At 39.1% G+C, this 16,852-nt stretch overlaps 1 protein-coding gene across 18 annotated transcripts in view; it reads right to left on the bottom strand.

Annotated features, from left to right (window-relative positions):
• Positions 1-16,852, bottom strand: part of LOC122556528 (teneurin-2-like) — a 1,106,639-nt gene that overhangs the window by 350,751 nt on the left and 739,036 nt on the right. For 9 of the 18 annotated variants that reach the window (XM_043703277.1, XM_043703278.1, XM_043703280.1 and 6 more), the window contains exon 5: positions 12,255-12,311. The exons of the other annotated variants lie outside the window; for them this stretch is intronic. In XM_043703277.1, coding sequence (XP_043559212.1) covers positions 12,255-12,311 — 57 coding nt within the window. The remainder of the gene's footprint in view (positions 1-12,254; positions 12,312-16,852) is intronic. 18 annotated transcript variants of the gene reach the window in all.

Below are 16,852 nucleotides of genomic sequence, written 5' to 3'. Positions count from 1 at the left end.
GGGGTGAGGAGCATATCAGTCATGATCAAATGGTGGAGCAGACTTGATGGGCCCAATGGCCTAATTCTGCTCCTATATCTTATGAACCTATGAAGAAGATGAACACTGCTATTTCTCAGCGTCAGTGGTCGAGGGAGTGAATATTTGTCCATATGATGCATATCAAGTGAGCAGCTATGTCCTAAATGCTGTGAAGCTTCTTGAGAATTGTTGGGACTGCACTCCTCCAAGTATCTGGGTGCAATCCCATTACACTCCTGACTTGTGCCCTGAGGATGGTGGATAGGCTCTGGGATTTCAGGAGGTGTGTCATTCACTGCAAGATTCCTATTCTCTGACCTGTTGTTTTAACTATAGCATTTATATGGCTTGTTCAATTCCGTTTCTGGTTAATGGCAACCTCCAGAATGTTGGTAGTGGGGGATTCAGTAATGGTAATGTCATTGAACATTAATGTCATTGTCCGGCACCTTTGCGGATCAAATATTACTTGGCATTTGTAAACCCAAACCTGGATATTATTCAAATCTTGCTGCACTTTGACACAGATCACTTTAGTGTCTGAGAAGTTGTAAATCTTACGAGCACTGTACAGTCATCAGCAAACATCCTCTCCTTATGGAGAGAAGATCATTGAAGAAGCCGCTGAAGATGGTTTGGCTGAGGACACTACCCTGAGGAACTCCTGAAGAGATGCTTTGTAACTGATATGACTAACATCTTAATAGTCAGAGCCACTTTTCTTTGTGCCGAGTATGACTTCAACAAATGGGAGTTTTCCACATGATGTCTGTTGTCTTCAGTTTTGGTTGGGCTCCTTGATGCCACACACAGTCAAATGCAGCCCTTGATATAAAATAAACTGTCCTTGACGTCACCTCTGGAATTTAACTCTTTTGTCTCTATTTGAACCAAGTCTATAAGAGAGTCAGGAGCTGAGTGGAACCCAAACTAAGCATCAGTGGCCAAGTTATTCCAAACCAAATGCTACTTGCTAGCACTATTGAAGACACTGTGTAAATGATTAACAGTAGAGCTATGGTAAACAATTGGATTGTATTTGTACTGCTTTTCTGTACTGGACATATCTGGGCAACTTTCCATATTGTTGGGAAGATGCCAGTGGTGTGGTTAACTCTTAATTGATTCTGAAATGGTCCAAAGAGCCAATCAGTGCTAGGAAGACGAGGGATGGGCAATAAATCCACATCCCAGACAAGAACAGATTTTTAAAATGTGTAAAATTTGGCAGAAACAATTGGCACCAAAAGTCTCAAACCCATACCATATATTCTTTCTTTAAATACAGAAACTAAAATTTCAACTCATTTAACTATCATTCATACACATTAGGCATGGCATGCTTAAGTTACTGCAATTGGGGAAGCCTTTCAATCTTTAATGTGACTTATAGATATGCCATAAAAAGGCATCAGAAAAAACAGAAAATGTAGAACAAGTCTCAATGAGCATGAAAATATTCAAAAATTCCAATAAAGCACTAACTAAATAATTGCTTCCTACTGTGTCTGAAAATCAGATCGTTATTTGAAGAGGGCCTCTGAGCCAAGGTATTTGCAGGAAACATGTGTACCAGACTGCATTAACATGTGGACAGCATGTTGCTATCTATGGAGATGAGTTCAGGTGCAGGATTTTTGTGCAAGTTCTAATTACACGCACACTTATGTTCAACATACCACATTAGTTAGGCTGATTATTTGCTTTGCACTTTGATTGCATGTTGCTCTAAGTACAGATATTCAAGAAATTAAGGTCTGTTATCTGCAACTCTGCCAGAACACAAGCTCAACATCAAAGGAAACCACACATTGTTCTGATTTGGAACTATGTCGCCATTCCTTCATTGTCTTTTTACCAGATGCCTGGAACTCCTAATCGTTCTGTGGATGCATCTGCACCATTTGGAATGCAACAGCTTGTGTAGAGAGTGTACTATCACTTTCTTGAGAACAATTAGGGACCAACAACAAATGCTGATCTTACCAGCAACACTCACTTCCCAAGACAAAAATTTAAGAATCCATTAGATTTGCAACACTGGCTTTGAGGCACTCTATAGATTGTCACATAAAGCCCTTCAAAAGCCAAATTGGTGTATTTTTAAGTAAACAGATAAAAAAGATAATGCGAACCCTGATAAGAAAGAAAGGGCTTGCATTTATTCTGTTTTTCACACCTTTAAGATGTCCCAAATTAGTTTTAAACTAAAAGAGGGCAACAGAAGCATGAAACAAACTCAGAAATGAAGGTTGATTTCTGTCAACCCATTTTATCAGGTGTTCATACCAAAAACAAACATTGCTAGAAAAACTCAGCAGGTCTGGCAGCATCTACAGAGAGAAAGCAGAGTTAACATTTTGGGTCCAGTGACTGGTTCTGGAACTGGGTCTGAGGAAGGGTCACTGGACCTGAAATGTTAACTCTGCTTGCTCTCCATAGATGCTGTCAGACCTGCTGAGTTTTACCAGCAATGTCTGTGTTTGTTTCTGATATGCAGCATTCACAGTTCTTTGTTTCTTTTCCCCAGGTGATCATTCTGTTTGTAGTTACCAGATAATTGTTCTGTTATTGAAGGAGATAATTTCAAGATTCTGAAAGATTGGTCTGTTGTAATGCCAGGCAATTTTTTTTGCTACACGGTCCTACAAACAGCAATGGTAAATGGCCAGATAATACATTTTAACAGGTATTGTTTGAGGGATAACTAATGAACACAGTTGGAGAACACAGTGGATAATTCAGCTGCTTTTCTTCTGATAGTGTCAGGGGATTTTGTATGTACATCCAAAAGGGCCACCATGGCAGTTTAACATCTCACCCCAAAGGCAATTCAGTTCACCCTCAATGCCCATTTAGATTATGTGTCCAAGTCTCTGGACATGAACTCAAACTGAGAGTAATAAAGTAGACCAAACACCTCAAAATATATTAAGAAGGTAGCTTTTTCTTATTTTAAAGGCAAGTACAAGGTATGACATCCTGGATGCAACTTGACTGGTCAAACTATAAGATTTGAAGCAAAACACCCTTTATTCATACACTATAGTTAAAATACAACAAAAGAAAGAGGAAATTGGAATAACAACTCTATTGGAAAACATAAGAGAATAATAGATTATTTAACAACCAAAAGTTAACTGCTCCAATATAGTGACATCCCATAAACACACTCTTGGTAAAAGATTGTCTCACATGCGACTCCAGCAGCTGGAGCTGAGACAGAGAGTCGCAGAGAGAGATGTAGTGCAGCTTCTACCCAGTTTCAAGACCCAGCAACTGTGAGTGAAAAGCTAAAACTAAAAATCCTGGCTCTTTGGGAGCTTGCCCCACCCATTTAAGCTGCTTCTACTGTTTCTACATTAGAAAGAAAGAAAAACCCAAGGCCTCATGAGCTGTTTACTTTATGGGCTTTCAATAGCCAGCTCAGCACATCTGCCTTAAAACTTCTTTTCAAAAAAGAACCTAGGACAAAATAGAGCTCTTAAAGCCACGTATCGTCACACTGACTCAGACAGTAAGTGCCACCCACGGAGTTATAACTAAATCATCTATCAGCTGGTAAATGTTTATAATTTCCTTCCCCATATTTAACTTGTGGGTATTGAAATTTTAGTAGTTTTAACAATATACTTATCCATGTGAACTCTTTTTTTTCTCACTTTGTTTTATTATTATTTTGCACTGGAAGAAAGGAGAACTATTTTGAAAGGACCATGTTTGCATTGAAAGAAGCGGTTGCATGGCATAATCAAGCAGTAAATTGGTTATAGTATTTCTAAGTCAGCAAGTTTTTAGATATTGGACTGTTGGTCTGGCAGAAATGTAGATTAGGGTCTATAAATTCCGCCATATCTGAACTTATAGCAACATGCAATCAAAGTGCAAAGCAAATAATCAGCCTAAATAATGTGGTATGTTGGACAGAAGTTGTGTGAAATTACAACTTGTACAAAGGTCTAGCAGACCAACTCATCTGCCCCATACTAATGTGGCTGTCCACATGTTACGCAGTCTGAAATACATGTCTCCTGAAAACATCCTGACTCAGAGGCCCTCATCAAATTTTGATCTGATTTTGAAGCGCGGCAAGAAGCAATTATTTAGTTGGTGTTTTATTGCAATTTTTGTGGTGTTCCCATGTGTCTGCTGCCCTTGTCCTTTTTAGCTCCAAATAATCACAGGTTTGGATGTGATAGAACAGGTTTTGTGCTTGTACTGCAAGTTCCTTGTTTCATTCAGGAAATTGATGGGAGACAATATCGGAGGTAGCCGCGAACAAAACAAATACATTTGTTCACCTTACTGCACAGAGCCTGCTCCCACACATTGTTGCCAGCCTGGTCACTAAAGAGATGATGTGTTGAGCAGGCCCCCACCTGTTATCACCGTCTTGGGATGACCCAAACTGGATTAGTTGAGGAGACAGACAAGTAAATGGAAAATAAAAATGGATGAATATTTATGATTTATTTGCTGTGCATTCAGTGTTACTGAAGAAGTGGGGCGGGGATCATCATATTTAGTTCTGATAAACAGTCCATTTTCTTCAAGTATCAGTTGGCTATCGTGCTTGCGTGTGTGACAGCCATGACATTTGCTATCAGCATTAAGCACATTTCAGAACACATTGCTATTTAAGAAGAAAAACACGAACCACATCAGAGCACTGAGAGAATGATAAATGGGAGGCTGAATGTGAAAGATAGCAGATCAAGTCAAAATTGGCATCTGTAAATGGAGCAGGTACACAGCGCACCAAAATAAATAAAAGCTTTTTTCTTTCAAAAGAGATTATTACACTGAGTTTTCCATCAAATCCTGACATCTGCCGGTCCCCTGCAGGTCGCATTTTATCAGTAGTGCAGAACAAAAAAAAATTCTCAGTTTGAACAAATACATTTTAAAGTAACTCCTGGAGAAAGAAACTGTTACAAACAATACAGCAGCCAATGTTTGGTTTCCGTGAGCCACAGCTTATAAAATAAATAGAGAAAATATGCACTCAATTTTGAAAGGGATCAACAGAGCTACATCTAATAACGTTGGATGATTCAACACTTTTTCTTCTTTCTCCCCTTGAGGTTAAAACTCAAAAATGCATCTCCAAACCAGTTTTTGGTCTGATCTATTTCTAACCAGTTTCTTTCCTCCCCTTCATCTCTAGAAAATGCATAACTTTGTTGCATAGCCCATGACACTCCCTTTTTGAAACGTAAATTTGCCTCTGCCACATATTGCATGATCTCCAATTGACTTCAAATTCAAGCTCACCCTGGCCAAGATATTAACAAACCTTTGACAAAGGGTCAGTTAGACTCGAAACTTCAGCTCTTTTCTCTCCTTACAGATGCTGCCAGACCTGCTGAGATTCTCCAGCATTTTCTCTTTTGGTTTCAGATTCCAGCATCTGCAGTAATTTGCTTTTATGAACAAATCTTCATTGGTTTGCATGCGTTTATTTAGTTGAAGTATCAAAGCTTAGGCAAAATCAAACTAAAACAAGAGAAACAACTGACTTAACAATAAAAAATGTTATCTTCTTTGGGTTTCTGCTGTCAAATAGCTGTGCAGTTCAGCTCCTTACAGTAAGGTCTCCAATAAAGCTCATTTTCTTCACTGGACAAAAATCTCAAACTTTTCTGTAACTTGCAATGATATTAGAAAGCACAGAAGAGTCCATTTGGCCCATCTACAGCTGCTTCTGAAGTCTTGTCATTTTATACTTTTTAAATCTCCAGAGTAAACACTGGAAGTGTTAATATGTTAATATGTGTACCTAAATTGACAGCTGTATTCCAACAACATAAACTCCAAAAAGTACTTCATTTGCTGTGCTTTGAGGCATTCTGAGGTCCTGGAAGGCACTATGTTAGGTATATCCTATAATACGTTTGGTTACTTCACCTATTTTCATCCCTTTTATATTCTGTTTCCAAACAAATATGTATCCATACCATTCCTTTTTAAAACAGCAAACTTGACAAAGTGCCACACATAACCTTGATCCCTCAGGATCAAAAGTTATAAAGAATTAAAAGCAAAGAGAGAATAATCAAAAATAAAAGTGGAAAAGAAAAGAAGCTTAAATTTCGGAGTCACAAGCATCACAATTCTATGCATATAAATATTGATTAGGTCTATACAGGAAAACCAAGTAAGGTGTAAAAACGATTTGTACAGAAAAGTGTGATCACAAATGTGGAAACAAAATTAATGGTGTCATTTAATTATATCAAACTTAATTGGTAAATATTCAGCAAAGGAAAACAGCAAAGCCAGGCAGCCAAAGTATGGATGATACAATTAGAATCCTGTTAAGTGAAAAGCATTTTCTTTTGATGAGTGACCAGATTGTAGCACACATTTCATTTTAATGCAATTTTTTGACAACACTGCTGAGGTAAAAAAAATTACCACAAAATAAAACAACTATCAGCATGCCAACATTAACATCCCATTTAAAATAAAAGTCACAAAGGTCATATTTCAACATCAGTTCAGTTATTTTTCTGTCTGTTCCGATATAACATTTTAATGCAGAACTGGCTCAATAATAAATCTGTTTGGAACCAAGCCATACAAGTCGAGTTATGTTTCAAATTGGTGCAGTAGCTGGTGATCTCAGTGTGATGGATTGGAATTGATTAAAGGAATCTCAGAGGGATTTGAGCATTGTGGGTTATGCCGACATGCAGAAGACTGGGGTAACACATGCAGTGAGACCTATCTCGAAATCAGGAGCAACTTTCACCATCCTTTAGATCTTTCACAGGCGGTGTGTAGATATTCTTGCAAAATAGTGGTGAGGTGCCAATTGATGGAGATGAAGGGTTGATAATGGCACAAACTGCCTCATTAATATTCAACCTCCCATCTTCCTAAACGCGCCAAATAAAGTGAGATGTTGGGAAAACTCAGTGAGGAGGTCAGAGCGAGCATCTGGCAGATTCAGCTCCAAATGATCTTCATGTTGGATGCCAGGCATCAATATTTCATGGCAGGCTTCATGGGCACTGGTTGCGTGCACATGTTCACGGACAATTGGCATCTGACATGTGCCAGCTTCTAAGAACCCTCATGGCATAATTGCAAAGCACCTACAGGACACGTCTACATTTCAATGCTACACCAGTAACTCTCATTGCAATATTGCTGTAAGGATATATGCGGTTGTGGATTGGTCTGCATTTCTGGGCTCTTTGCTCAATGTAATAGCATTCAATCATTCTGTACCTACCTGGCCTTACCTTTCTTTGTGCTTTGTCTCCTCAACTAAAGATACCAGGCTTTTTTACTGCTGTCCTGTTTCGCCATTTGGAACTGACTCAAAGCTGTAAAGTTTGCCATCGCTGTCAACAGGCCTCAGTCAAGTCAAAAGAGAATGCCTTCACTCAGGGGTTCCTGGTACAATAAGTCATGGGGAGCATCTGAAACCAGCCCAAAATCTGCTTGGAGTGGTCAGATTCAAGACCCTGTCCTCATAAGGGGCAAAGCCCTGAACGATTGGCATCATGCAACTCACATTGATTCTTTTTGCCCTACTTTTGGCTGTTTACCCTCATGGGATGAGACAGAAGCAGTATTACGGAAGATGAAAGTGGGTGGGAGAGCTGTTACTGTTGGTGTGGGTGGAAAGATTCTTAAATGAGTGAGTGGGCACGCAGGATTAGTGATGTCAGAGATTGGGGTGGGTGAGGGTTAGTGAGGGGGGTTGTTGCAGGTAATAGCAGGAGTGGTGGGAGATGGGAACAACATCAGAGATAGTGTAAGTATGAGATATTGGAAAGAAGTTGGTGGCATTTACCCTGGTGGAGTGGAGAAGGACATTGACCTTTTACTTAATGCACTGTACATTCCCCCAGGTGAATGAAACTGCTTTAACCCAGGTGGAAACCTCAGACCAAGCTGGCATAGTCTGGTGTCATAGGTTCTACAGGTGTTCCTGGGGGAGAGGAAGCCCTCCATGTGCACTACCCCATGCTGCAGGACCTCCAGAACCCTGCTGCTGCAAACGAGGGTGTTGATTTTGTTCTGTCTGCCATGTCCAATGCGAAAGTCAGCAATTATGCAGGATATCTCAGGACCAACTGCGTTAGTTTGAGTACACAACATGAGTTTAATTATAATGTAGGGAAGCAATGCTGATGAATTCTGGGATAACTGCTGAATGGGGAGTTATTCTGAGAATAGTGTGTGGTAAGATGGGATAGAAATTGAATGAGAGACACTGTCAGGATGGAGTCGTAAGCAATGAGGTGAATTTTGTAAGATATGGTGAGAAAATTCGTTAAGCCTCTCAGGGAGAAAATATCCAAACAAAACCAATGCAATTTGGATTTAGCCAAATAAAGTCAAGATTCAGCCCAGTATCTTTGCCACTGGACTAAAGGACACGACTTGCCAGCAGATTGCATGGTGTGTTGATGTGAGTCAAAGGGTCAAAGACTTGCGTGTACACCTATCCCTCCAGCTCCTGTCTAAGGTCAAATAGTCTGCCATCTCTTATTGTCTGGTATAACAGATGAACTCTGGTCAATTGGACAAAATGCCGGAGAGTCAGAATATCTAGAATGCAAAATAACCAAGATAGCTATTTTCAACATTTATTTTTGAAAATGAACATCCTGAATATTGACAGTATGACTGTGCAACTAGCTGGGAAATATCAGTAACTAATGTTGTGCTGAGGATCTGAATTAACACATTTTAAATTTACTGATGATTAAATTTCCTGGATAGTGACTATTGTTGCCGATGATGAATTGTACTTTAATCTGACTGGGTCACAGTTTAAGAATATGGTATAGGCCATTTAAGACTGAGATGAGAAGAGACTTCTTCATTCAGAAAGTGGCAAGCCTGTCGAATTCTCTGCCACAGAAATCAATTGATAGCAAGGCACTGAATGTTTTCAAGACGGAGTTAGATATAGTTCTTGGAGCTAATGGGATTAAAGAATATGGAGAAAAGCAGTTACAGGGCACTTGGTTGGATGATCAGCTATGATCATAATGAATGATGGAGTAGAATTAAGTGTCCTAATCCTGCTCCCATTTTCCATGTTTCTATGTTTAAATTAGTGTCAGAGTTAAAAACAGTTAATTGATAAACTGTGGAATTCAACATATTGATCTTATTATCCTTTATGATGTTCACCAATGCACTTGACAGGCTAGATGCCAAACTGACCAGCACCTAAAAATGTGTCAAGGGTTCACAATGAGGCATTAATTCATGCCAGTTGTCTCTGATAAAGACAGCATGTTGACTCTTTGTTGCCTGCTAATACGTATGATGGCTATGCACGGACTACAGTAAACACACTGTTGAAAGGTCGCATGCCTCTGCAGAGGGTGCTGGATTGTGCAAGGCTAGCACCAGTTAAAGTTAGTCTGCTTGCACATCTGAAAGTGGGAGAGTATTTTGTTGAGAATAAATGCTGGAACTGTTGGTGGAAGCTACTCTGAGAAGGAACAATTGTTGCACAACTGTAAGGTCAGGGGTTAGCTGGCAGAGCCAATCATTGCTTCTCCTTATCCTGATGGAAGTGAATGTGATCAACATTTTTGGAGTAGCCCATCACTCATGTTACCTTGGCCAGGGGTGCAGCTACAAAGAAATGGTGGTACTTTCATTCTTTATCCTACTTTTCACATCCCATTTCCTCCTCTTCCCACAATCTTTTCTGCTTTAAAAGCTACAGATGGTGTAATCCTGAACCTCTTGCTTTTTTTCTCTATCCCTTATGCTTAACTTACACTTGTAGCTTTCTCCTCTCAGATGCCCGTAAACTGCAACCAAGCCTGGCAGAAATAGAAGGTCTATCACGGAACAGCATTAAAAAAGAGGTAAAAAAGCAACATGATCATTTCCTCTCGTTTACTCACAACCAGCTTGGACACTTGCTACTGCTCATACTTTAAAAGGCATCTTCGCCAAAATCTGTGCATTTTGAAACAATCGGCTTCAGTGACAACAGGCAGGGGAGAGGACAAGGCGAGTTGACCAAAGGCCAAGGGTGCATTCACATTCTGCAAAAGAAGATTCAAATAACTACATCGATGGGACAGCATACCAGACAGCTTTGGGTTATGCATGGAATGCCTGGTGCATTTGCAGTGCCTGTCCGAAATCTTGAAGGCGATGGCAAGGAGCATAGAATTTTCTCACAGTAAATTGTTACAAGGCTTTGTGTAGAGCTTGAAACTGACATTTTCCAGCACAGAAGTGGTAGTCAACTTGGTCAGCACATTTGTGGAGCCAGCCATAATGCCAAATCTGGTAGTCAATGTGGCACTTCCTTTGCAGCACATGCAGAAGCCACCAACATCACAGTGTTGTCATGGAAGCTTAGATTTCAGTAATTCAAGGTCACACAGCTGATGTAGAATGTCACACTGCACTCAAGCAAGCTTAGATGACTGCAACTCAAGGTCAGATGATCTCATGCAAACTCAATTTGCCACCTTACAAATTCCGACTGCAGCCAACATGCCTGTAAATGTCAAAGTCTAAAGGTACCCTCAGGGTGTCACAGCAATCTGCCCTCTAACTGATTACTGGAATTGCTGAGGCATTGTCCAAGGAAAATGACAAGGGTTATGTGGGACACAAGTGTGATTCCACTCTCAGACTGACAGCACTTTCATTCTACAAATTTTTTGCATCATTTACATTGGGGAAAGAAGGCATTGTGACAATAATGTATTTTAAAGAAATACTTTCAGTTGAACAAAAATAAATTACTTTTCTTTTCAAGCACTTTAGACTCTTCTACCTTCAATTTTGTCATGGCCAGAAGTTGATTTATTATCAATTTCTTAACAAATGCCCTTTAGTTTACAAAGACTTTTCTTGCAGCTTTTTCCCAGGTTTAAAAAAAACTTATTTGCTGAATATAATACTTTAAGCATTGCATTAGCTCCTCAGCCTAGAACTTCTTATTAAATATAATGATTTTCACATTTTCTCTAAGGGACTTCACTCACATCTAGTATTGTCTCCTGTATCATGGGTGTATGGACTAATAGAGTCATAGTTATACAGCATGGAAACAGATCCTTCGGTCCAACGTGTCTATGGTGACCAGGTATCCTAAATTCATCTAGTCCCATTTGCCAGCACTTGGCCCATATCCCTCTAAACCTTTCCTATTCATGTACCCATCCAGATGCCTTTTAAATGTTATAATTGTCCCAGCCTCCCCATTTCCTCTGGCAGCTCATTCCATACATTTGGAATTTTTCTTCCTGTTGTCCTGATAAGACTTTTCATGGTATACTCAAACTTTTCCAATATTTCTTGAGCCAATTTTAGCTGCATTAAGGAGGTGGCTCCTGCATTCATAGATTCTGGTAGGCTATGTTTGCTTTTAAGCTACTGAAAAACTCAAAGATACACTCAAAGTTTTCTCACAGGTTTTTGTCTTTTTCCTTGAATGGCAGTGACATTTATAGAAGCGAATATTTCCAATTGCTGCTGCCATATTATAATGTGACAAAATCTTTTGCCAAATCAGCCCTCATAATCTCTTGGAAATGGAGTCGAAGGAGGCAAATTTTGAGCAGTTTTTTCTTCAACACATGTCTTATGGCCACATGACCCTCCACATGCAGTAAAATTAATAATTGCAAATGGGTCTGGAAGGGTTAACATTGAGAAGTACAAAAAGCACCACCCAATAAGTGGTGTCACAAATACTTGTAGACAAAGCGTCCTCAGGTCATTCTTTTCAGATCCTAATATCTGGTTCTCTTAAAGTGTCTGTGACTATGTCCATTGTGTCAATATATGTTGCATCTAGTTGTTAATATGATAACTTTCAACACTGTTGTCAGCTGCACAAACTTAGCATAATTACTTGAGCCAATGTGAAGTCATTTTGCTCAGGTACATTTATAAGGTTGACATAACTAAACTCAAAAAGCCCTCGGAAGCTTGATCTAGTGATGAGCTCAAAACTATAACTTTAGGGCAAACCACTGACCCTGACAAAACCACTAAATGCATACATGGGCTAATTCTACAAATGCATTAATAATGAATGTTGATGCTATATGTATGATTTTGAGCGAATGTTATACAGTTACTGAAACAGAGGTCAATCAACAAATGTAGTTTTTTTCTCCAACAAATATGTATGTGCAGCATTCTTACAGGTTTTCTTTTGTTTTTGCCTAAACTTTAAATATAGTGTGCAAAACATCATGGAGTAGAACTGTACAGTTTACCATCGTTCTTGTGCAACAGTTGCTTCGTGAAACCAGTATCACACGAGGAGAGTCGACCTATCACACAAACCAGGTAGAGTAAAAAGAAAGTAAATCAGCACGTATACCAGAGCAGAGTCCAGTAAACAGCTCAAGAAGGATATTGCATAGTTGTAACCATCACTTTTCTGCAACAGGGAGGTTTTCCAGGAATGAAGGTAAGCCTACCAATCATGGTCGGCTGGCTTCATAATAATGGATCAGTCAGAAAGTATGTATGGGGCAGGAAGCAGAGATCTATTTTAGCATAGTGCTCATTGAACTCAGGGCTGTAGCTGCACCTGGACAAAAATGCAGGTAGCCTGGTCCTTTACCTGAAAGGAGCATAGACAAGGATGGATCAACCACCTGATCCTGATTGATCCTCTGGGAAACGAAGCAACCAAATCATGTCCCTACTAGTATTATTGAACTATTTCACTGATTGTATGAACAGAAATCAAATGATAAATTTTGCTGCTTTGGGCAATAACTTGAGTTTTGGGTCATTGGTATGCAATGTATATCTTTAACCCCCATGATAGGAATAGCCTACAACAGAAGGTTAATGAGGTATTAACAGTCTACAACAGAAGTAAAACCTAAAGGCTTCCTAGGAGAAATTTATGATTCAGACCTTACATTTTAGTGAGCTGATACTTATATCAATTGTCATCTCATGTATTTCAAGGTAGACACTGCGGCAAGTGTCACTATATTATCAGGTAGTGAGTGATGGTTACAAAAACACTGTTTGAAACCAACAATAGTGCAAATACATGGTCCAAGAGGCAAAGATAAATGGTACGATGCATGCAATTCAATTCTCCAATTATAGAAAATCTATACATACTTTACAATTACGGATTCTCATTATTGAGTAAGAAGGCATGTCTTGACCTCAATCTTCTTTAAAATTGCAGAAGCAGTTAAACTACATGAAGTCAAATAGCTGGTCAAGGAACTGTCAATCAAGGACCAACCAATAAGGGGTAGCCAATGTCATATTTCATGATATTCACTCGATTCTTGGTGGAAACTAAACATATTGTTGACATAAGAAATTTGTTTTATACTATCAAAGAACCGAGAACCTGAGATTCTACTGGATTTACACAAATGTCATCCACTCTCACCGCTGAGGGTACTTAAACTGCGACAGGCAGCAAGGTTTGTGAAGAAAAATTGAGCATAAGATAACCAATGAACAGCATACCCCAGTGGAGCCAAGTCAGAGAACTGATGTAATGCAAAATACAACACAGCTTGGTGAACAAATCGTTTTGACAGATTCAGGTCTGATGTTAGATGCTGGGGTGACTCAAAGGAGGCAAGTTCAAGCAGAATATTTGACTTTCTTATCTTCATGGGAAGAATCCTCAGTAACTGTGGCAGGGATTACACCATGCCTGAAGCTATCCTCAAATAGCAAGATTGAGGAAGTGAACATGACAGTTTCACTAGTAATGCAATAACTGAGGGTGAAGGAGAATTTCCAAACTAATCAGCAAGTTGAAGTGAAGAGTTTACCTGCTTCTGCACAAATCTTTTGGCAGATTGAGAATTTACATCTGCTGTCACTGATTAAAGATGTGATACGTATGTCCAATAATTCAACACACTGCAAAGGAGAAATTGCCTATTTCAGGAGAGCATATCATCCATGAAGAATATGCAAGCAGTTAAAGTTCCTCCAGTTTAAAGGGGTCAGCTGACCTCAGCCTATCAGGAAGACAACCCCAGCAAATTACCAGTCTTCAAGTTTGAAGAGAACACATTCTCAGAGAATAGTAAAACCTCCAAATCACCTGAATCTGTAAAGTCAGAGACTTGAAGGGAGATGGGTAACGATATTTGTAATTATATACGCAAATATGCAATTTAATGAGGGAAAACAACTAGAAAACAGTTGGGATAAAGTATTGTATAAGGGTCAGAAAAGGTTAATGCAAGGAAAGCCATTAGCACCAACCACTATAATGATGCTATGTTGATATGTGAGTAAAATAGCTTAGGATCTGGAAGAAGTAAGACTTGATATCTAGTCCTCCTCTGTAACAATATCTATCACATCAATGCAATTTGTAAGTAGTTGCTAACATACAATAAATTATGTCTTGTTAACTAAAGGACATTCTTCTAGTTAGACCTCGAAACAATTTTCCTTTGCAATACTAGGCCAAACAGCCCCTGTAGATTCCTACAGTTAAAACCAATGATTGCAGTAAGCTTCATCAGGAGACCAATACAGCACAGTGACCTGAGTGGCCCATGCAATAATAGATGTGAAGCTCCATTGGAGACAGTCGGCACCAAAACATTTTAGACACCACTTGCAATTGTTCAAGAGATCATGTCATCAATTAGTCCAGATTGTACTGAAATATTACACTTGTGCATTTCTCAATGTTTATTTTCTCCCTCCTTTCTTCTGACACTTTTCCAAGATATGTTCCTTTTTCTATAATATAAATAAATAAATTGATCATCTAAAATTAGGTTAGTCATAATAGTCCATGTGCACTCAGTTCTCTATATGGAAGATTATGCTAATTCTTCTCCTGTACTCAGATATCTTTTTATTGTCCTATCAATCCTCAACATATGGCTAAACGTGAAAGCCAGGATAGTTAAATCAATTTTCTTTTTTTTATCTTTCACTTCAATGGAACTTAAGTTACTGAAAAGTGATGTGTGAGAACTAGCAAGGTTGGGATAAAAGGTGGGGTGAATGTAACAATATTTTTCAAGGAAGGCGGGAATAGGAAAAAAACAATGAACTGCAGCCCAGTTAGTCTAACATTAGTCATTGGGAAATTGCTGAAATCTACTTTAAAGCAACTCCAAAATATGCATTTACAAAGGTATTGTATAATTTAAAAAAGTCAACATAATTTACAGAAATGAAATCCAGTTTTATCGATTTATTGGGCTTTTTTGAAGAAGTAATCATTGGGCAAATAAAGGGGTACTGGTAGATTTAATATATTTGGATTTCCAAATGACATTCAATAAAGTCCCAATTAAAGCAAAGATTAATCATCTGGATAAGACTCATGGAAATGGATAATGTGTTGGTATGGATATACGATTCCTTAAATGATGGGAGATAAAGAGTAGGCATAAAAATGCGCATTTTAAAATTAGCAGTCTATGACTAATGAAGTTCCGCAAAGATCACTGCTGGGGCCTCAGTTATTTACAAACTATATTCATAATTTAGATGCACAGACTGAGAGAAATGCAGCTAGTTTTGTGGTGATAGGTACAAAGCTAAACTGGGAAAGGATACAAAGACTTATAGGCACAATAAATGAGTGGGTAACAGATGACAGGTCTAGTATAATGTAAGAAAGTGTGAAATTATTCACTTTGATCATAAGAATAGAAAAGCAGACTATTTTTGAAAAGGTGTGAAACTTCTAAATTTTGACGCTCAACAAATCTTGGGTTTTTCCATGGATTGCAGAAAGTTAGCATGTGGGAATAGCAGCAATTATGAAGGCAAACAGCAAGTTGTTTTTTATTGCAAGAGGGCTAGAGTACAGGAATAAAGAGGTGTCACTACAAATGGTCAGAGTTTTAATGAAACTGGACTATTGTGTGCAGTTTTAGTTGACATACTTAAGGAAGATATTCTTGCTTTGGACGCAGTACGGTAAAAGGTCAAGGAATTGGACCTTGAAATAAGATGGTTGTCCACTCATGAGAAGCTCAGTAAACTGGGCCCACACTGACTGAATTTAGAACAAGAAGAGGTGATCTCATTGAATCTAAAAGGGGCCTACACAATGTGGGCTATGGCATAATTTGTGGCAGAATCATGCGATACGTCCAGCAATGCCTACGTGTATCTTTTATGCATCTGTCAGGTGCTGTGGCGAGTTTCTTGCTCAGAAGCAGCAAGTTGCCATTAAGGTGGGTTATTGATTGTAAATGCTGGATAAACAGCCTCATTAGTAAGCAGCTTCCTATCTTACTAAATGCGCCAAACAAAAGAGATGTCGAGACTTCGTGATATGGAAGACAAAGCAAGTACCTGGCGAATTCAGCTCACTACTGGCAGCTAGGAATCTCCATGTTGCTCACAGTAGAATAACATCTCAGTGTGTGCTCTATGGACACCAGCTGCACCCACCACATGCCCATGACTTTGGTATTTCATATATGCCAACTCCCTCACTATCATCATGGCATCTCTCCGACTCACTGGCAGGATGCTTAGCAAGCATAGAGCGACATCTCAGTGCTAATCACTTGCTTCCTTGGTATTCACTCAGTGCCTAGCTGTATGCTGGCAGCATCAATGTCTTGCCATGTCTTGCTGGACCATGCCATGCCTGTTAGTGAGTTGACACTTCAGCCAGAGCCTAAAAGCTATCAGTACTGCTGTAATTACATTCTCTTGTGTGCACGTACATGGATAGGCTGCTAATGATGTTTGTCAGTGGGAATTCATCCCAGGGCTGGGATATCTTGTTGACCAACACACTGAAACTTCAATTTAACACTTGGAGCATGGAGCAACTGCCAAGCACACTGTTTATTCAACCAAATGTTAGAATGTCCATGTTAGAAAG

The sequence above is a fragment of the Chiloscyllium plagiosum genome, chromosome 14 (assembly GCF_004010195.1).
Source record: "Chiloscyllium plagiosum isolate BGI_BamShark_2017 chromosome 14, ASM401019v2, whole genome shotgun sequence".
In the NCBI taxonomy this organism is placed as follows: Eukaryota; Metazoa; Chordata; class Chondrichthyes; order Orectolobiformes; family Hemiscylliidae; genus Chiloscyllium; species Chiloscyllium plagiosum.
The sequence above is the reverse complement of the archived record's forward strand: the minus strand, read 5'-3'. Positions and strand labels throughout refer to the sequence as shown.